This window comes from Chlamydomonas reinhardtii, chromosome 11, assembly GCF_000002595.2.
Source record: "Chlamydomonas reinhardtii strain CC-503 cw92 mt+ chromosome 11, whole genome shotgun sequence".
Taxonomy (NCBI): domain Eukaryota; kingdom Viridiplantae; phylum Chlorophyta; class Chlorophyceae; order Chlamydomonadales; family Chlamydomonadaceae; genus Chlamydomonas; species Chlamydomonas reinhardtii.
In genome coordinates, this window is record NC_057014.1 from 2,688,021 (window position 1) to 2,706,730 (window position 18,710).

At 62.6% G+C, this 18,710-nt stretch overlaps 3 protein-coding genes across 3 annotated transcripts; 1 reads left to right on the plus strand and 2 right to left on the minus strand.

The window, feature by feature from the left end:
• Window positions 1–408: 408 nt before the first annotated feature.
• On the minus strand, window positions 409–4,570 carry CHLRE_11g476750v5 (uncharacterized protein). The gene is made up of 9 exons (XM_001697300.2): window positions 4,531–4,570; window positions 4,401–4,430; window positions 4,200–4,285; window positions 4,084–4,114; window positions 3,784–3,948; window positions 3,113–3,544; window positions 2,644–2,736; window positions 2,374–2,472; window positions 409–2,070 (listed from the first exon to the last, which is right to left on the minus strand). Exons 1-9 carry the CDS (start codon window positions 4,534–4,536, stop codon window positions 1,972–1,974), a joined length of 1,041 nt encoding a protein of 346 aa, XP_001697352.1. The 5' UTR covers window positions 4,537–4,570; the 3' UTR covers window positions 409–1,971.
• Window positions 4,571–5,308: 738 nt separating this feature from the next.
• Window positions 5,309–8,941, minus strand: CHLRE_11g476800v5 (uncharacterized protein). The gene is made up of 7 exons (XM_043067640.1): window positions 8,393–8,941; window positions 8,089–8,167; window positions 7,756–7,831; window positions 7,343–7,436; window positions 6,915–7,007; window positions 6,500–6,601; window positions 5,309–6,287 (listed from the first exon to the last, which is right to left on the minus strand). The coding sequence occupies exons 1-7, from the start codon at window positions 8,777–8,779 to the stop codon at window positions 6,105–6,107; spliced, it is 1,014 nt and encodes a 337-aa protein (XP_042919645.1). The 5' UTR covers window positions 8,780–8,941; the 3' UTR covers window positions 5,309–6,104.
• A 123-nt stretch (window positions 8,942–9,064) lies between these two features.
• Window positions 9,065–15,286, plus strand: CHLRE_11g476850v5 (uncharacterized protein). Its single transcript, XM_043067641.1, has 12 exons — window positions 9,065–9,157; window positions 9,233–9,367; window positions 9,458–9,577; window positions 9,835–10,002; window positions 11,247–11,333; window positions 11,914–11,988; window positions 12,245–12,382; window positions 12,619–12,684; window positions 12,944–13,048; window positions 13,321–13,503; window positions 13,795–13,929; window positions 14,333–15,286. Exons 1-12 carry the CDS (start codon window positions 9,128–9,130, stop codon window positions 14,504–14,506), a joined length of 1,416 nt encoding a protein of 471 aa, XP_042919646.1. The 5' UTR covers window positions 9,065–9,127; the 3' UTR covers window positions 14,507–15,286.
• The last annotated feature ends 3,424 nt before the right edge of the window (window positions 15,287–18,710 follow it).

An 18,710-nucleotide genomic window follows, 5' to 3' on the forward strand; every position in this document is an offset into this window, starting at 1 on the left:
GTACGTAGTACAGTACGTAGTACGTAGTACGCGTACTACGAACTAGGCAACCCTGGTGTCTGCCATGAATGCAACAGCTCCGCATACCGTACTGCACCTGTCCATTTTGATACCAGGGATGTTTGCTGGGGGGCTGACGCCACCCAGTGGGCAAAGCGCCCAGGCCATTCTGTCAGTCAGTCGCCACTCGCCAGCTACTGTTAATCTGAAGGGGACACCTGCAATGGGTGGTGCCATGCTGCCAGGCAAGGAGGCATGCCACCGTAACCGACTCACGTGGCTGTGTAAGGCAGGTTGGTGAAGTCCCGTAGGGTGCAGCTGATTCCCAAACCCCAGCAGGTGGCAAACAATTTGCAACGGCAGTGCAGGAGCGCGCGGCTTGTCGAACGCCGGATCTACTGTACCGACTCACGTGGCTGTTTGGGGCCTGATGGCGCTTCCCACAGGGCCTGCGCCGACCCGTCTGCGGCGCTGCCTGCTACAGCGCGGATTCCCCAGAGCGGTCGGCTACCGTACAGCAGGGTAACCCTGGACTGCAGCACTGCTGACTGCTCCGCTCGACCCAGGGGCAGCGAGCCACTCATGGCTTGACTGCTCGATCGGCTCGGCCTCGGGCCCTCGGCAGCGGCCTGGGCGTGATACCGTACTGCGAAGGCATTGGCGGTGAGTTGATGGGGACACCAGGCAGGGACTACCAGGGACAATAAGTACGGTACCAGGGACAATAAGTACGGTGACGCCTGTCCCCTGCACTGCACCACTGCACCACTGCCCCCCAAACTCAGCGCCGCCGCAAGGACCGTCCAGGGTGTGGGCCCCCTGGCATACCGTCGGGCCCGCGCGCGCGTGGACAGCGTCCAGACGTCTGCACAACACTTCGCAGCTGACCCTAAATATTGTTCGTAGGCAAGGTCGGATGGCGTGATGTCCACGTGCGTCGCACATCCGCAGAGTCTCCTGCGATCCACCGCCTGCCGAGTGCAGCGACACGCTGACGCGGATGCAGTCTTAACAACGTGACGTCTTGCTGCGTTTGCCCCTCCGTGGGCACCGCAATGCGCACAATAGGTACCAAGAATTCGGGTATTTACAAACATGCGCTGCTTGACAGCATATCCAGTCCGTGACAGCGCAAAAACACCTCTCTGCCTCGGTCAATGAAGCATCCGTGCACGGCCTCGCGCCCCCTGACCGCTGGCAACTCCGCTTCCTGCCACACGGCCCGCTCGGCACAAACGACTCCATCCACTCCAATCATACGAAACCATCAGGTCCGAGGGACGAACGCATCCACACAGCCACATCGCCCTCCCGCCCTAAAACTGCGCTGAGGCAAGGAGCCCGCCCCCCGGGATGCACGCGGCTGCAGCGCACTGCGCAACCCGGCGCCCAGGGGCGTGCCGCCATTCGGCGCTAGGGAGGGCGGAGCCGTGGGCAGTCCTCCAGCCCTTCAAGCCAACATCATACACTGTCAAAACAGACCGGGAGTGCGGCCCGCGGGGGAAGCGGAACCGGCACCGTCTCTCGGTGTTCTCTTCGTCTTCTCAAAATGGCATCTCTACGCAAACCCAACCCTGCATACACACACAAGAGGCCCGCCTTCATCCTGACACGCGCTCTCGCGCAGCGCAGGTATTCGGAACGGACCTTCCGGGCTCTAGACATCAACGCCAGCGAGGCAACTAGACTGCTCCAGACATGCTAGTGCCGCGGCCGGCGCGCGGCGCCTTTGCTTTCCGGCGAGGCATGCCGCCCGCCCGGCCCGCTGCCCGCCGCGTTCTCGTCCCGCCACCGCCAGCGCCCCCTTGCCTCGTCCGAGAGAGCAGAAGCTCCTCGCTGCTGCTTTCGCCGCTGTTACGCTCGAGCCCGCTCAAGGAGCACGCCGTGGCCGTGCTGCTACCAAGCCGCCACCGCTACACAACTCGCTCCCGCCCACTCGACGTGTGCGGGAGAGGGCAGAGCGCAGGCCGCTTAGTAGACCTCCACGTGCCACTGGTTCTTGTGCTTCAGGCCCTCAACCCACTCCTCGTAGTTCAGGCCCTTCTCCTTGGCCACGCGCTCAAGCATGTCCTGTGTGTTCAGAAAACAGTAATACAAAGTTGGTTGACGGCGGAATCATTAGCGCTTCAGGTTCGGGACATGTCGCCCCTTCCAGTTTTCATCCGCACTCGCCACACGAGCTTGCTGCCCATTGGCAAACGCTGTGCTCTTATGCCAGCTTCCGATGCCCACGCCAATTCTCTTGTCCCAACGGCCGAGATCCCGGATACAAGATATGCTCCTGACCCACACGCGCACCAGTACCCACATGCACAAAAAGCGCAGAACCCCGACCGACCCTCATGCCCTACAACGCCCAGCCACGCCGCGCACCTGGATGCCGGGCATCATGCCCTTCAGGCCGCAGAAGTACATGTGCGCGCCGTTGTCCAGCAGGTCGAAGATCTCGTCGGCGTACTCCTCCACCTTGTCCTGTTGGGCGAAATGGTGGTGGGATGGCGGGGGTTCAGCGGCCCGGAAGAACACAGCAGCAATACAGGTTCATCCTGTCCGTTGGAGGCCTCCGCGAAGCCCATCCAGGCTCAGGAGACCCTGATTGTTGTTTTGCGGTGCCCGCCTCGATTCACAGAACCGCCCACGGACCTGGATGTACATCTTGCCGCCCTTGCGGTTGTTCTGCTCGCGCGACAGGGCGTAGTCCAGGCGGAACTGGCCGGGGTAGGCCTTGGCGATGGCCTGTGGGGAAACAGAAGAACGCGGGAGGGCGAGAAGGAATGTAAGAAGGGAAAAGGAAAGGCCGCGTGGCGAAAGCGCATTCGTCAAGTCTTTACGACTTTGCAGCCGCCGCCCACTGCCAGAATCCGTCCAGTTCTGCATTCCGGCCCCTTCTAGCTACACACCCGGTATCTGTGCTTGCCTGCTGGTTGGTTCCATTGCTCACTTCCCAAGAATCGGAGCCAATACAGGAATTGGAGCCAATCTCAGTCTTTCGGTCTAGTACCACGCCCACCCTAACCACCCGCACCAGCCACCCCCAGCAATCCCCCTTTCCCTCCCCCGCGGTTAACCCCATCCTTTCTTTCGCCTCAAGGTCAACGCTCCCCGCATCTACCTGCAGCTCCTCGTCGTACAGCTTGGCGTCGCTGTTGGCCACGCCCATGAACAGCCAGAACAGGCCGGTGAACTTGTAGCTGGGCACGTTCTCAATGAAGCAGCGGCGCCAGAAGGAGCGGAAGGGGGCAATGCCGGTGCCGGTGGCCACGCAGATCAGAGGGGCGTTGGCGTCAGCGGGCAGCAGCAGCACCTTGCCGGTGGGGCCGGTCATCGAGATCTCGGTGCCGGGGGTGGCGTCGCACAGGAAGTTGGAGCACAGGCCCTTCTTGGCGGGGTCCTCCTTGCCGGTCTCGGGGTCCACGTACACGGCGCGGCGCACGCACAGCGAGGCGGTCTGGCCGTCGAAGTCATCGCCGTAGCGGGACGAGGCGATGGAGTAGAGGCGGGTGCCGTGGGGCACCTCCTTGCCCTTGGAGTTGATCTTGGTGCCCTGTGTGGAGGCGAGGAGGGAGGGGAGGACACCGGAGGGAGTGGTGAGCGGACGGGGGGCTGGAAGTGGCGCCGGATGGCCGCAGGATGCCCGGGCTCATTCAGCACGTTATCGCGAACGTTGCAGTGGGGGAGGCAGCGACGATGCGAGCGGGTTGGGCTGGGTTGGTGTTGCTGTCGTGGCAGCATCGCATCGTGGCAGCCTCGAGCTCCGCATGTCATGTTGCAGGGGACACTCACCGGGGGGATCACACCGTAGGACTGGCCCTCCCAGAAGGGGATCTTGCCCTCGGTCTCGATGATGATGTGGCAAGTCTCACCAGTGGCCTTGGGGCCGGTGATCTTCTCCACCGAGCGAACCTTGGCCTTGAAGGGAGCCTTGTTCGAGTAGGTGTTCAGGGGCATCTGCAAAATGAAAAAGAGAAAGTCGCATATTAGTAAAATTCTTCCAGCGAGCTCCTGTCCAACGCTGCCAGAGCGACGCTCCCCGCCGCGACCCATTTTGCGCCGCCCGGTCGTCGCTCCCAGGCACGCGCTCACCTCACCCTCCTCCAGCTTGGTGGGCACGGTGCTGTAGGCAAAGGAACAAGTCGCGACGGGTCAGCTAGGGCGACGAGTAACCCTGCAACCAGGGTGCGACCGAACCTCTAACTCACCGCTTGGACATATCGGTGGTCACCGCGGTCGAAGCCTTGGTGGCCGCCACGGGGCGGCACATGCGGCGGCCAGCCACGCGGGTGGCCTGCAGGCAAAGGCGTCGGCAAGTCGGTGAGCAAGTCGCGCTTGCAGGCGCATCGGCCCACCAACCCTCTTTGCTACGCCCGCAACCTTGCTGATCTGTACAAGTATTGACTTACAACGCCGGAGGCGGCGGGAGCACGCACGGTCTGCAGCCAGAACGAGAGAGGGAGCACGCGATAAGGTCAGATGGGTCGAAAGCGCGAGACGGCCTAGCGCCGCTGCAAGACTGGTTGGACTATTACTTGCCTGCATGGTTGCTGGGTGTGGGCTTCTAACGACGCACGGGAAAAGCAGTGTTGCAGGAAGGGCTCGGCGCACTTCTCCCCTGCGAGCGAGTACGGGATGGCGCCCATTGCGCCCCCTCGCAGGCGAGCGGCCAGCATTCCGGATAAGATCAGCGCGCTCTTTGCTCGCACCGCGCACTAGTTATCATTGATTAATTACTGTGCATAACTGGGTTGGCAGGCCGGAGCGAGCAGCAGGGCTTGGCGCCCCCTCGCCGTGGCCCGCATGCGAAAATCGGGGTGCCCCCGAAGGGCGCGTTGGCGTTACACGGCGTTACCCAGAACCCTACTTGCTAGGAAGCCAAGTGCATTGTTTCGAGCCTACTTCGCCGAACAGGGCTCGGCAGACCGTTCCACTCTCCTTGGGTGATGCCGCTGTTCTCGAGCACGCGTGTTCTGCGTGCATGTTTCTAGGAGCACGTGACGAAGCGAGGCGTGGGATGCTGAGCGCGGGGACGCTAGGGGCTGGCCCTGTTCGACTGGGAAGGGGTCTGGGTCGACGGGGCCCGCACGCGTGTGTGTGCGATGGGACAGGGTTTAGGCAGGTTGGCGAGGTCCCGTAGGGTGCAGCTGACGCCCATCCCCCTGGCTCGGCGTCTTCGGGTGCTGGGACTGTCCCCTCTGTAACATCCGCATTCATACCCCCAGCAGATGGCAAGCAATTTGCGGCGGCAGGGCAGTAGTGCATGGCTGGTCGAACGCCGGAGTTACTGTACCGACACGTTGCTGCCTGGCTGGAAGTTTGCTGATGCGCATTCCTCACGCTCCGAGCGCCCGGCCAGGCGATAGCACCACACAGACACACCGCAACGCCACACTCGCGATGCAGAGCCGCAGCGCACCTGCAGGAAGATGACCATGCATGCGTGTGTGCTGGGTGCGCGGGTGCGGCTGATACCAGGAGTGCTCCTGGCTACCAGGAGCGCCGGTAGCTTTCGTGACCCCTCATGTGCTGCCCTCGCCGCGTCTCGTTGAAATCCCACACCAAAGCCGCAGCATGCATGCAGGCAACTGATTGCCAATACCAATGATGCAGCAGCGCCAAGCCGTCCCGCGCTTCCCATCCATCTGACGTTACCTCGCCAGCCCGCCAGCAACTTGTCGGTACAGTAACTCCCAGGGTTTCGACCAGCCGCGCGCTCCTGCACTGCCGTTGCAAATTGTTTGCCATCTGCTGGGGTTTGGGAATCAGCTGCACCCTACGGGACTTCACCAACCTGCCTTGACACTGTCCCATCACACACGTTACCGCGTGCTCCCTGTCCCAATACCGCCGCCGCCGGCCGCCTCCGATCGCCTGCTCTATGCGCTCACCTCCACTTCACGCATTGACTGCCCCATCACACTCTACCGTACACTCTGCTCTCCCTCCATCCTTCAGCTCTCGAGGCATAAAACAGCATGACGCCAACGTGCCGCCAAAACCCACCGCCACCAAATCCAACCGACAGCTGAACCCACGATGATGGGTATTGCATACAAACACATTCTCGCTCAAGCACAGCTGCCACCGCCAACGCAAGGCATGCCGGGGCCTCAAGCGCTGGCCAAAGCCACGCGGCCCGAAGCGTGTGCCGCAGCCGCCGGAAGCGCTGCTGCCGCCACTGGCCGTGTTGCGGGCGGGATCTGACCGATGGCGTCGAACTTCTTGTCGTACCGCGGGTGCCAGCGCGGCGCCGGCAGCGGCAGCGGCAGCCGGCGGCTTGTGAACTTCTCCGGCTGCGTCGCACGTGGGACGAGCGGCAGGCGTGGTTAGCATTGTTCAGCATTTACAATTGTGGATACAGGAGCTGCGAGCTACTCGACCTCCGTGAGGGCTGCTTTGCAAGCTGCAGATCATGCCAGGCCGCGATCCCCGGATAAACCGCGTCCGCCAAGTCCCCCAAACCGCAGCGCCCAGTCACGCATCTCGTCGCCAACGCGGCACTCACGTGCAGTACGGCGCCCAGACCCTCGGCTGTGTAGTACACGCGCGTGACGCGGCCGCCGGCGGACTCCACCGCGGCGCGCGTGTCGGCGTCGCAGGCCGTCACCTGCGTGGGCGGCGACACACGGCGACAGGCACAGCACACGCGGACGTCGTGATTGCAACCCGGCGCATCGTCCTGGTCGGGTCAAGTGCAGGGGCATCGGGGGCATGCGTTCTCCCCCAAGACAAATCCATGCCCGCTTCAACGCGGGATGCCTTGGGCTGAAGATTTGCTACCCGACCCCAAACCCTCGAACCCCCTGTGCGCTTGTGCTGGGGTTTGGTTTAATTGGAGGTAGAATGAACGGACCCCCATTTGCATTGGGTTCGGTTTCGTTTGGGCTGGTATCCTAACCCCCCCCCCCTTTTCCCCGTACCTGCAGGTCCAGGGGTACGGCCAGGCGCGCCTTGCCGTACAGCAGCACGCCGTACTTGATGTTGCTCGTCACACATCCGCTGTCGTACAGATCCTGTTTGGTGGTGGTGGCGTCATTCAGGGTCGCGTGCCAGAGCGCGCACCGCAGCATCAGATTCCATGTCTGTGGAATGCGGCGGGGGTCTTGGCCCCCGACCAGTGGTGTTTGAGACTGCGGTGGGCCGTGGAGCCCTGGGCCTTCCCGCGCTGACATGGCAAGCAGCCCTAGCCGCCACACGCCCCATGCAGGGTCAGGCCCCCTTCCCTCGTCCTGCCGTCTTCCTTCCTGGATCCCCCCCGCGGCTGTACAAAGCCCTGTGGCATCCCTTGCATGCTTCCCCAACACGCATACGTCTCCCCGGTCCCCATGGCGTCTGCACCGGCTCTTGCCTTCATGGTGATGGTGCGGCCGGCGTCCAGCAGCCCCAGTTGTACGAACTCCGCCACACGGCTCAGCCCCAGGTGGTAATACAACACCTCGTACCTGCGGGCGTGTGTGCGGCGCGTGTTTAAGAGCACAAGGAAAACACAGCGCAAAGACAGCGTATGCGATGCAGCAAAACGACGGTTTACGGGTTTACAGGAAAGAGTGTGTGTGTGTGTGTGTATATGTGCGTGTCCGTGGCAAGCGCGTGGCGGGTGTGCGTGACAGGTAGCGGGTGTGGGGTTTGCAAGTGTGCGCCGCGAAGCGCATGATTGAAGAACGCAGAGCAGCAGTGTGGCTGAGCGTGCTGCCACTGACCGCCTGCAACCTGTCATGCCATCCTCAAGTCTCACCCAGCCCGGAACCCCCTGCCACTCACGAGGGCCGCTGGCGGGTGACGGGGAACTTGAGCAGCCCCAGCTGTCCGCCGTCGTACAGCATGTGCAGCCCGCGGCCTGCATGTGCATGCATTCGTGCATGTATCGGTACAGATTGCAAGATTGGAGGCACACGTGTGAAAACGCACAATCGATACGAAGCACGTATGTGCTTCCCCAACGCCGAAGCCAGCGCACGAGGCCGATAGCCTCAACTCTGCAGCACTACAGTCTGCCCTTGTCTTGCGCTTCCCCAAGCCACATGCCCCGTCATGCGCCATCCGCCTGCTACACCCTCGCCTGCTCCTCCTCTCAACACGGGCGACGTGACCTACCTCTGGACTTCTGGCCCTTCATGCCACGCCCGCCGTAGTTGCCGCGCCGAGAGCCATCACCGCGGCCCACCCGGATGCGCTACACATTGTCATTAAAGGGCAAGGTCAGGAGGTCAGGTGGGCAGGTGGGCGACAAGCGCACAGGATGATGGCGCATGGAGCTACCCGCAGCAGCGGCAGCTGACCTTTCCCCGCGTTTGCAGGCGGCCTGTCACCAGCCAGTGCTTCGCAGCTTAAAAAGCACGATCCCAGGACAAATTTAGACTAAAATAGCTGTCCGTGTGCACGGCGTCGCTGTTTGTACCTGCCGCGTGGCCCCGGGGTTGTCGCGGAGGTTGCCGAGGCCCACAAGGTGGTCGGGCCCTGCCGCCTGCGCCGCGAACCCGCGTGCTTGCTGTGCCTCCCGCGACGCCGCCAGGTGCTGCTGCTGAGGCTGCGCCCCAGAGCTCAAAGTATCCGAAATAGACGAGCTGGCTGCGGCCTCGCGCCGCGTCCAGAAAGCGAGACTGGCAAGGCCGCGCGGTGCTCCGGCGGAGGCGAAGGCGCCAGGGCTGTGCTGCGTGTATGAGCAGCTCGGCGCGCTGGACGCCGTCGCCGCGATTGTGCTAGCTATTTGAAATGTAACAGAGCATGATCTTTGGCATGTTATCCCCAGCCGCGCCAGCAGCCCGGCTGCAGCGCTGCGAGACATCAGCGTTGCGACCGGCAGACGTTCTCGTCACGAGGTGGAATCAGGTATGGTTTATTTCTGTTGAAGTGGTGCTTTCAATTGTGCAACTATGCAACAAGCGATCGAATGGGAGAGCGACAAACAAGGTCCAGACGTGCCGACTGTTAGCGTGTGCCTGTCATGTGTTTCATGCAATATAACTCAACAAACCAGTGTGATAGAGTCACTTGCTTTTGGCTCGGTGGGGACTTCCGCTCATCGAGCCCCAACCCTCATTCCGCAGTCCCTCGCGGCAAAATGGCCTAAACCAATTTCGTTTGTATTTCGACACGCATATCAAACCGCTGGCACTGGAGTAAACAAGCAACCATGGCCCCCAAGAAGAAGGGAACGAAGAAGGTGTGCCCACTAAGGCAGGCAAGTCGTCCTTAGAGCGACAGTTCTCACCTGGTTCTCGGTTTTGCTGCTGTTCAGGAGTCCAAGAAGGATGCGGTCGCGACGGGCGACATCGAGGGTGCCTCGGTGGAGGAGCTCAACCAAAAGATTGGGACACTGGAGAAAGAGAAGAACAAGGAGGAGGAATACCGCAACTACATGCAACTAGAGCGAGTAAGTGCGTGGCTGCGCAGGACCCGCGTGCCACTTCGCATGCGCAAGGCACGCAGCGCGCTGAACCGTTTCTTTGCCCTCTGAGCACAGGACAAGATCAATGCATTCTGGGAAATCACAAAGAAGGACCTGGAGGACCGGCGCGCGGAGCTGCGGAACAAAGACCGTGAAATGGAGGAGATGGAGGAGCGGCACCAAGTGGAAATCAAGGTGAGCACTGGTGCCTTGCAAAGGCGTCCGGCGTCGAGGGGAGGGTGGGTAGAGAGTTGTAAGAAGTGGATGGACACGGGCCGGGGCAACGCACGCGGCGTCACCAGTTTCAAGTGGTCCGCCTGTCCAGCACCAGGAGGAGTGTGCGAGGGTGTTCAGGGTTCGTGTCGCTGCAGCACCGCGCCCAGACGCCCACCTGCCGCGTCTGCAGCCTCTTTTCTTTGCCCTGCCCCACAAACCGTAACCAACCCCAACAGGTTTACAAACAAAAAGTAAAGCATCTGCTTTACGAGCACCAGAACAACATCACGACGTTGAAGTCGGACGGCGAGCTAGCGCTAAAGCTTCAACAGGACGAGTACCGCAAGCGGGAGGGGGACCTGGGGAAGGACAAGCGCAACCTCAAACTGGAGCTCAAAGAGCAGGTGGGTGCTCGGCGGCTGGTGCTTGCTGCGGGACTTGGAGGCTTGCGTGCTGGGCAGCAGGATGTGGGGGCTTGCGTATGGGGGAGGGGTAGCCGCCCAGGGGATGGGTGGACACTGGACAGGGACTGACCGGGCAAAAGAGGTGTAAGCAGCCAGGGGAGGAGGTGCTACCAACAACTGGCAAGGCCAGAAGTGAAAAGCAGCAAGTGCATTCCAGGCAAGCGCATTCCAGGTGAGACTTCAGCGTTGCGAAGCAGCGCAGCAGTCCGTCAGCCGTGGCCCCAGTTGCGAACGCGGCCAACGGAGGACGCGCAGTCCAGCGGCGGCGGGCGCCAGGCAGGGGCTTCGGCGAGGCGCAGCAGGGAAGGGCTCGGAGGGCAGCCCTCGCAACCAGACCGCGGACAGGAGGCGGCGGGATCGGACGCGATCCGGCAGGCGCGGGGCGCCACCCAAACGCGGCTAGCGGCTGCTCAGCTGCGAGGCGGGCGTCGCATGCGCACACCAGCGCACACGTGCGCACACAGAGGCAGGCGCGGCGCCGGTGCCATATGGCTGGGTGGCAGCAGCCGAGCGGTTGACGGAGCGGAGGGAGGGCGCAGGCCGGAGGCGAGGCGCCAGCCAGCCGCTTGGCGGCCGCATGCGCCACGGCGCCGTCGCGGAGCGGCGCTGTCTGTTGGTACCCCGTAAGGGCGCCGGCTGCAGCAGCAGCAGCAGCAGAATCACAACAGGCGGGGTTGGTTCTCAGCGCCCTGCTATCGCAGCAGGCGTGCGGGCAGCAGCACCAGGGGCAGGAGCGCCCGCCAGGCGACCTGCGCCAATAGCAACGGGAGCGGCAGCGGCGGATTACGAAACGAAGCCCGGTGCCGCCGCAATGGCTGACCTGGCGGGAAGGGTGGGGCTGCGGCTCTGCAGTGCTGTGAGCCTGACGGGGGGCGGGGGGGGGGGGCAGGCCCACAGCACGCCATGCCGTGCCGTGCCGGCAGCGGGCGGGCACGCACGTCGGCCGGAGCCCGAACGAGCACACCCGTGCCTCAGCAGTCAGTACCAAACCGCGATCACCGCCTTGGTGGGATCCTTCGCCAGCCCTGACGGAGTGTCGCAGGAGGATGGCATCGATCGCGCACCGGCCTGCCGGCCCCTCCCCCGCCTAGCCGCCACGTGCCCCGCTTCACGCGCCCTTCTAACGCACACGCCGCCATCCCCAACACACACGCCCACACACCACCTCCACCTTTGCGCAACAGGAGCTGGCGCACCAGGACATCATCCGGCAGTTGAAGCTGGAGCACGCCAAGGAGATCACCAAGCTGCGGCAGGAGTTCGAGCAGCAGGTGGGGGAGTGGGGAAGAGAGTGTGTGTGTGTGTGTGTGTGTGTGTGTGTGTGTGTGTGTGTGTGTGTGTGTGTGTGTGTGTGTGTGTGTGGATTGGACGGGGGGGAGAGAGAAGAGGGAGAGGGGGACCAGGTGTTCGAGCAGCGGGTGAGGAGCGGGAGGGTCGTGAGAGGTGGGAGGAGGAGAGACGGAGGGAGTAAACCACATGCGGAGGGGCAGAGGGGAGGGGCGCCAGGTTTCGAGTTCGAGCAGCACGTGGGCGGCTGTGGGATTGTGTTTGAGAGGCAAGAGGCTTAGGAGGTGAGGGGGCACTTCAGTGGCGGGGCGCGCGGAGAGGGGTGGATGGAGGGCGGAAAGAGCGGGGCGATAGGGGTGATGGACGGGTGGCGGGAGGGCGGGTTGGAGAGAGGGCGCGGGCCATGAGAAGGGAGGAACGGCGGAGGGAGGAAAAGACGATGTGTGGGCATGTGGAGCCGGCGGAATGGGTCGTGTGTTGGTACCATGGGAAGGGGCTGGGAGTTGCATTAGCGAGCCGGCACCAACCTGCAACCCTCGTCTGCTCCTCCCCTGCCCTGCACAGGCCAAGGACCTGCAGAGCAAGTACGAGAAGAAGATGAAGATGCTGCGAGACGACATGGAGCTGCGGAGAAAGCAGGTGCGTGTGGGGGAGGGGGAAGCATGCGGGGCAGGGGACACGAGCTGCGGAGAACGCAGGTGGGCGGGCGGGAGGGGGCAGGCACGCGGGCAGGAGGCGGATACAGGCTGCGCAGTGCTGCACAGATGGGGCGTGGGTGACGAGGAGTGGGGCTGAGCGTGGCACACAAAGGAGGGGTTGGAGTTGGCGGCCGGTGAGCGGGTTTTGCCATTCTCACACACGCCGCCGCTCGCCCCTTCCCTCCTTCCTTTTACAGGAGATCCACGAGATCGAGGAGCGCAAGAACACGCACATCAACGAACTGATGAAGAAGCACGAGCGCGCCTTCGCAGAGATCAAGAACTACTACAATGACATCACACACAACAACCTGGACCTGATCAAGACGCTCAAGGTGCTTTGGTTTTTTTGGGGGGAGGCTCTAAAAAAGCAAACTCTAAATATGCTGTGCTGCACGACAAGCCGCCGGGGCTTCAGGAGTGGGGCTGTATCATGCAGTATTCCAAAGGGAATGGGGTTCCGCTGCCTCTTGTCCTCACTTGCCCTGCCACCTGCTAGTGACCTGATCCCTGACCGTCGCTGATCTCTGGCCTCACCTCCGACTTTGGTAAACCGTTGCCGGGCGCGCAGGAGGACGTGGCGGAGATGAAGCGGCGCGAGGCAGCCAACGAAAAGCTCATGTACGAGATCGCGCAGGTGAGCGCAGTGCAGGGCAGGGCGGGCGAGTGAGGCGAGGCAACGAGGGAGCGAGGGCATGAAAGAAAGCATTCCAAGCATAAAGGCATACTGCAAAATGGGCCGCCGCGCCCCAAGCTCGGCCCCAAGCCGAGCCCAATCGTCTCAAACCCCACAAGCACACGAGAACCTTAAAACCCCAACCTTCAAACACCCTCTCATGCACATTTTCACACATGCACACACCCCCTAAACAAAAACAACCCGCTTTTTGAAACAGGACAACAAGAAGCTGTCTGAGCCGCTGTCGCGCGCGCTCAAGGAGGTGGAGCTGCTGCGGCAGCAGTTGGCCAACTACGACAAGGACAAGCTGTCACTGGCGCAGGTGCGTGTGGGGTGTATGAAGGGGAAATATAGTTGTGTGTGTGCGTGGTTGTGTGTGTTTGGTGGTGCGGGTGCATTCTGTACTGACGTGTGCATTTAGGTGACGGCATGATGGGGTTGCGCCAGGGTGTGAATGGCGATGAAAGGCACCTGTTCATGAACGGCCCCCTGCCGGGCAAACGGCAACGCCCCAGACCTTTGCCTGACACTCACACACGCCCTGCCCCTGTCTTTCTTTCCCTCTCTCCACACGCTCTCTCCACACACGCACAGACGAAGGCACGGCTGCTGAACGCGGAGCGGCAGATCAAGAACCTGGAGTGGGAGAACGAAGTGCTGTCGCAGCGCTTCAGCAAGGTGCAGACCGAGCGCGACGAGCTCTACGGCAAGTTCGAGGCGTCCATCTACGACGTGCAGCAGAAGACCGGGCTCAAGAGCGCGCTGCTGGAGAAGAAGGTGGGAGGAGGAGGAGGAGGAGGAGGAGGAGAGGGTGGAGGGAGGAGGAAAGGGAGGAGGGAGGAGGAGGAGGAGGAGGAGAGGGGCGGGGATGGGGATACATCGCCGCGCCTACAAAGGTGCCCGCCTTTGTTTGCGGTCGCTGCAACCTCGACACACATATCCACGGGCCTTTGTGCTTTCTAACGTACACACACACGGCGCCACCTGGGCTGGCTTCGTTACATTGTTATTACACACACCATTATTGTGCTCACTAACACACGCACATGCTGCCACGCGCCCCAACAGGTGGAGGCGCTGGGCGAGGCTCTGGAGATGAAGGAGGCGCAGCTGGCGGAGGTGCTCACGGCCGCCAACCTGGACCCCGGCACCCTGGCCGCCATCAACCAGCGGCTGGAGGAGGTGCTGGACAACAAGAACCAGGTGAGGGGAGGGAGGAAGGAAGGAAGGAAGGGAGGGAGGGAGGGAGGGAGGGGCGGAGGGAGGGAGGGAGGGAGGAAGGAAGGGAGGGAGGGAGGGAGGGAGGGGCGGAGGGAGGGAGGGAGGGAGGGAGGGAGGGGCGGAGGGAGGGAGGGAGGGGCTAATTGCTGTTTCTTTGAAGAATGGTGAAGACGGCCACCCCACTATTCCACCCCATGGCTTCGGGTTCAGGCTATGGGTCTCGGTTATTTATATAGAGTCTCTGGACTCTGGGGGATGCAACTGAGCTCAGTTGCATCCCCCACCCACTCCCGTTTTCACCCACCCACTCCCCTTTTCACCCACCCAGTCCTCTTTCTGCGCACCCGCCCACCCACCCAACCAACCAACCAACCAACCGCCGCAGATCATCAAGGCGCTGCAGTACGATGTGGCCAAGGTGTCCAAGGCGCACAACGACCTCATCCGCGTGTACGAGGCCAAGCTCACAGAGTTCGGCATCCCGGTGGACGAGCTGGGCTTCCGGCCACTGGTCACCAACACCAGCACCGGGCCCGCGGGGCTGGTGGTGGGCGCGTGAGGCAGGCGGTGTGGGCGGCGGCGGTTTGGGCGGCGGCGCTGTGGGAATGGGGATGGGTGCCGGGGATGCATGAATGGACTGGCTTTTGACGGTGCCGACTGACGTTGGGCTGTGGGACGTGGTGATTGACAATGACAGAGATTGAACTGCGCGTGCGTGTGCGTGTGTGTGTGTAGGACAGGGCGGCGGCGATGTAGTGGCATGGACGGTGCGGTGGTGGAGGTGTTGCAAGATTCTGGCGGCGGGCTAGGTCTTCAATGGGCTGGTCTGTCCCGTGCTGTGCAGTGCACACGCGGCACAGGCGTGGGCCACAGCACTGGGTGTAGGAGGGTAGCTGTGTTGACACGTGTTCGCGACGTGCGTGCACCTGTGCGTGTGTATGCGTGTGTGAGGAAGTAGTAGTACCGTAGAAGCGGCTGGGGGCAGCGGGCAACCGGGTTGGGACCCGGGCCTCCTGCGCAGGATGAGGCGGGTCGCAATGGATTCCCAGGGCGGGCCTGCTTGAAGCCGTTAAAGGCAGGGGCTAGATGGGTAGGCTGGTGTCGCATGCACGTCGTCTGGAAAGGAACTAGCAGGTAGGTAAAGGACACGCCGGTGGCAAGCAGGCTGTGGGGTGTGCCAACACAAGATGGTTAGATGGCCGGAAAGAAGGAATACGCAGTGAGATCCATTCTGCCGCTGCGTTTTGAGTTACGCATAATTAGCATTCCTTGTATGGGTACTTGGAACTGTTGGCAGAGACTGTGTGCTGCACCCTCTCTGTCAAACACCAAATGGACACATCTGTGCCTGGTCACGACGCCTGGTCTTGGTCTGTCCTTCACCTCCGGTTCTGGGCGCCGCCCAACCGCCGCGAAGCTACCTCAATGCACTAGCACAGCCACTTTGCCAGTGCGACCCCGCGCAGTGCTCTCACCCGCACCCTACCGCTGAGAACGCTTGTCCTCAACTGCCTTCTCTTTAGGCGCGTAGCCACTAGCCGCTGCCCAATCTGCGCCCAAGGGCTTTGCTGCCCCGGTGCTACGGGCCGCCACGGCCTCACCCCACAAGGACAATTTTAGTCTTTCTAAACTAAAATAGATTTTGAAGTGGGTGGCGGCTATAGGCCTGGGGAGGCCAGAGTCCATGGTGGGAAGTCTGGGGGTTTGGTGGCGTGCTTGGGTTTCGTGCTCCTTGCGATTGTTGGCGTCAGGTAGAACAGCGTGGTCAGCGATGTTTTCCGTAGTTGTTTCGCCTGCGCTTAGGTTGGCAGTGACTAGCGAACATGTGTTTGGTTTTTTAGGGGCTCGTTCACTCTCGTCGAACGGACATGGCGAACTCGTCACTGCCTGTCCACCGAATTATCTACGCTTAGCGACCAAAGGATTGGTGTCACAATAAAAGGTTGCTGCGGCTGGGTTGCCAGGTCGGCATATCGCGCGCGATCGCGCTGGGTGGAGATCCGGGACCAGTCGCTCGTTGTCTGTGCCAGGGATCAGTATGGGGGTGGTATGGCCCATGCCAGGGGTTGGGCCCATGCCAGCGGGCTGGGAGGCTGGGAGGCTGGGCTCCAGCTCGGCCCCGCCGCAGCCCCGCTGTCTTTAGGGGGACGGGGAACCCCCCGAAGCCGCCGCGAGGAGACGCGTTGAAGGGTGAGCAAGCCGTTGCAGGGTTTGGGCAGGGGAGCAAGGCCAGGTCGGGAATGGGCCGCTTAGTTTCCTCCTTTTCCGGCGGCCTCCGGGTGACCAAGGCCCCCGGTCGGCACTGCCGGGTGACCAGAAGTGAGCCCCAACGGCCTGCGGGTGAGAAGGCTACCGGCAGCACACCCGGTATACAAACATGTGCCCCAGTAGCGGTGGGCGACCTCGCCCCGGCAGCACACCCGGTATACAAACATGTGCCCCAGTAGCGGTGGGTGACCTCGCCCCGGCAGCACACCCGGTATACAAACATGTGCCCCAGTAGCGGTGGGTGACCTCGCCCCCGGCAGCACACCCGGTATACAAACATGTGCCCCGGTGGCGGCGGGTGACAAACGCCCCGGCTGCAGAGAGCCGGCTCGCTAACACCCTTGCCAAGGTGCTGCCACCGACAGGGATGTGAGGGCGGCGCGAGTCTATGCGTCGGCGGGCATAGGCAAATGCGGATCCGGGTGGGGGAAGGTCTCTGCCCGGCGGCAGGCGCAGCGGCGCACTACGCTGGCGCCATCGTCATACGCAGAAGCGCAGCAGCAGGTGTCGGCCGGGCTAAACGGGGATTTCCAGGAGCGAGGGGGGGTGGCGCTGGCCGCCATGCGCGCGCTCAGCCGCGATGCGTGCCTACTTCAAGATCTCAGTACGGTGGAAGCAGCAGGGGGTGACTCGCATGTGAGGATCGGGTTGGGGGGTAGGTTTCTGCGCGGCAGCGGTAGGCGAGGCGGCTGCCGGGCAGACACGCAGCAGCAGCCCAAGCGGGGGCTGCCAGGTGGCCAAGGCGCGCACGGCGCAGCGGCGCTGAGCAGGCCAACACTCCCCCAATCGTTATTTGCCTGCTCCCGGGCTGGCACGCACGTGTATGCTTTGGGCCTAGACATTAGAGGCTGAACGGCTGGAGAAATGAGCGGCCGTACTTAGGTGGCTAGTTGCGGTAGAATGGTTGGGCAGGGCTATGAGTGTAATGGTGAGGCGGGTGTCTGTGTGCCGGCGTCTGTGCCCTGGCATCCAGCAGACGTAAGACGCCAGCCCATCTCAAAGGACAATTTTAGTCTTTCTAAACTAAAATAGATTTTGAAGTGGGTGGCGGCTATAGGCCTGGGGAGGCCAGAGTCCATGGTGGGAAGTCTGGGGGTTTGGTGGCGTGCTTGGGTTTCGTGCTCCTTGCGATTGTTGGCGTCAGGTAGAACAGCGTGGTCAGCGATGTTTTCCGTAGTTGTTTCGCCTGCGCTTAGGTTGGCAGTGACTAGCGAACATGTGTTTGGTTTTTTAGGGGCTCGTTCACCTCGTCGAACGGACATGGCGAACTCGTCACTGCCTGTCCACCGAATTATCTACGCTTAGCGACCAAAGGATTGGTGTCACAATAAAAGGTTGCTGCGGCTGGGTTGCCAGGTCGGCATATCGCGCGCGATCGCGCTGGGTGGAGATCCGGGACCAGTCGCTCGTTGTCTGTGCCAGGGATCAGTATGGGGGTGGTATGGCCCATGCCAGGGGTTGGGCCCATGCCAGCGGGCTGGGAGGCTGGGAGGCTGGGCTCCAGCTCGGCCCCGCCGCAGCCCCGCTGTCTTTAGGGGGACGGGGGACCCCCCGAAGCCGCCGCGAGGAGACGCGTTGAAGGGTGAGCAAGCCGTTGCAGGGTTTGGGCAGGGGAGCAAGGCCAGGTCGGGAATGGGCCGCTTAGTTTCCTCCTTTTCCGGCGGCCTCCGGGTGACCAAGGCCCCCAGTCGGCACTGCCGGGTGACCAGAAGTGAGCCCCAACGGCCTGCGGGTGAGAAGGCTACCGGCAGCACACCCGGTATACAAACATGTGCCCCAGTAGCGGTGGGCGACCTCGCCCCGGCAGCACACCCGGTATACAAACATGTGCCCCAGTAGCGGTGGGTGACCTCGCCCCGGCAGCACACCCGGTATACAAACATGTGCCCCAGTAGCGGTGGGTGACCTCGCCCCCGGCAGCACACCCGGTATACAAACATGTGCCCCGGTGGCGGCGGGTGACAAACGCCCCGGCTGCAGAGAGCCGGCTCGCTAACACCCTTGCCAAGGTGCTGCCACCGACAGGGATGTGAGGGCGGCGCGAGTCTATGCGTCGGCGGGCATAGGCAAATGCGGATCCGGGTGGGGGAAGGTCTCTGCCCGGCGGCAGGCGCAGCGGCGCACTACGCTGGCGCCATCGTCATACGCAGAAGCGCAGCAGCAGGTGTCGGCCGGGCTAAACGGGGATTTCCAGGAGCGAGGGGGGGTGGCGCTGGCCGCCATGCGCGCGCTCAGCCGCGATGCGTGCCTACTTCAAGATCTCAGTACGGTGGAAGCAGCAGGGGGTGACTCGCATGTGAGGATCGGGTTGGGGGGTAGGTATCTGCGCGGCAGCGGTAGGCGAGGCGGCTGCCGGGCAGACACGCAGCAGCAGCCCAAGCGGGGGCTGCCAGGTGGCCAAGGCGCGCACGGCGCAGCGGCGCTGAGCAGGCCAACACTCCCCCAATCGTTATTTGCCTGCTCCCGGGCTGGCACGCACGTGTATGCTTTGGGCC

Coding starts and splice junctions, on each gene's coding strand:
- CHLRE_11g476750v5 (XM_001697300.2), bottom strand. Junction 4,286..4,400: donor CTCCCGCCGCCTCCGGCGTT/GTAAGTCAATAC, acceptor CTTTGCCTGCAG/GCCACCCGCGTGGCTGGCCG. Junction 3,545..3,783: donor CCTACGGTGTGATCCCCCCG/GTGAGTGTCCCC, acceptor GCCTCCACACAG/GGCACCAAGATCAACTCCAA.
- CHLRE_11g476800v5 (XM_043067640.1), bottom strand. CDS start 8,779: ATGTCTCGCAGCGCTGCAGCCGGGCTGCTGGCGCGGCTGGGGATAACA. Junction 8,168..8,392: donor ACCCCGGGGCCACGCGGCAG/GTACAAACAGCG, acceptor GACAATGTGTAG/CGCATCCGGGTGGGCCGCGG. Junction 7,437..7,755: donor GTCACCCGCCAGCGGCCCTC/GTGAGTGGCAGG, acceptor ACACGCCCGCAG/GTACGAGGTGTTGTATTACC.
- CHLRE_11g476850v5 (XM_043067641.1), top strand. CDS start 9,128: ATGGCCCCCAAGAAGAAGGGAACGAAGAAG. Junction 10,003..11,246: donor AACTGGAGCTCAAAGAGCAG/GTGGGTGCTCGG, acceptor TTTGCGCAACAG/GAGCTGGCGCACCAGGACAT. Junction 11,334..11,913: donor GGCAGGAGTTCGAGCAGCAG/GTGGGGGAGTGG, acceptor TGCCCTGCACAG/GCCAAGGACCTGCAGAGCAA.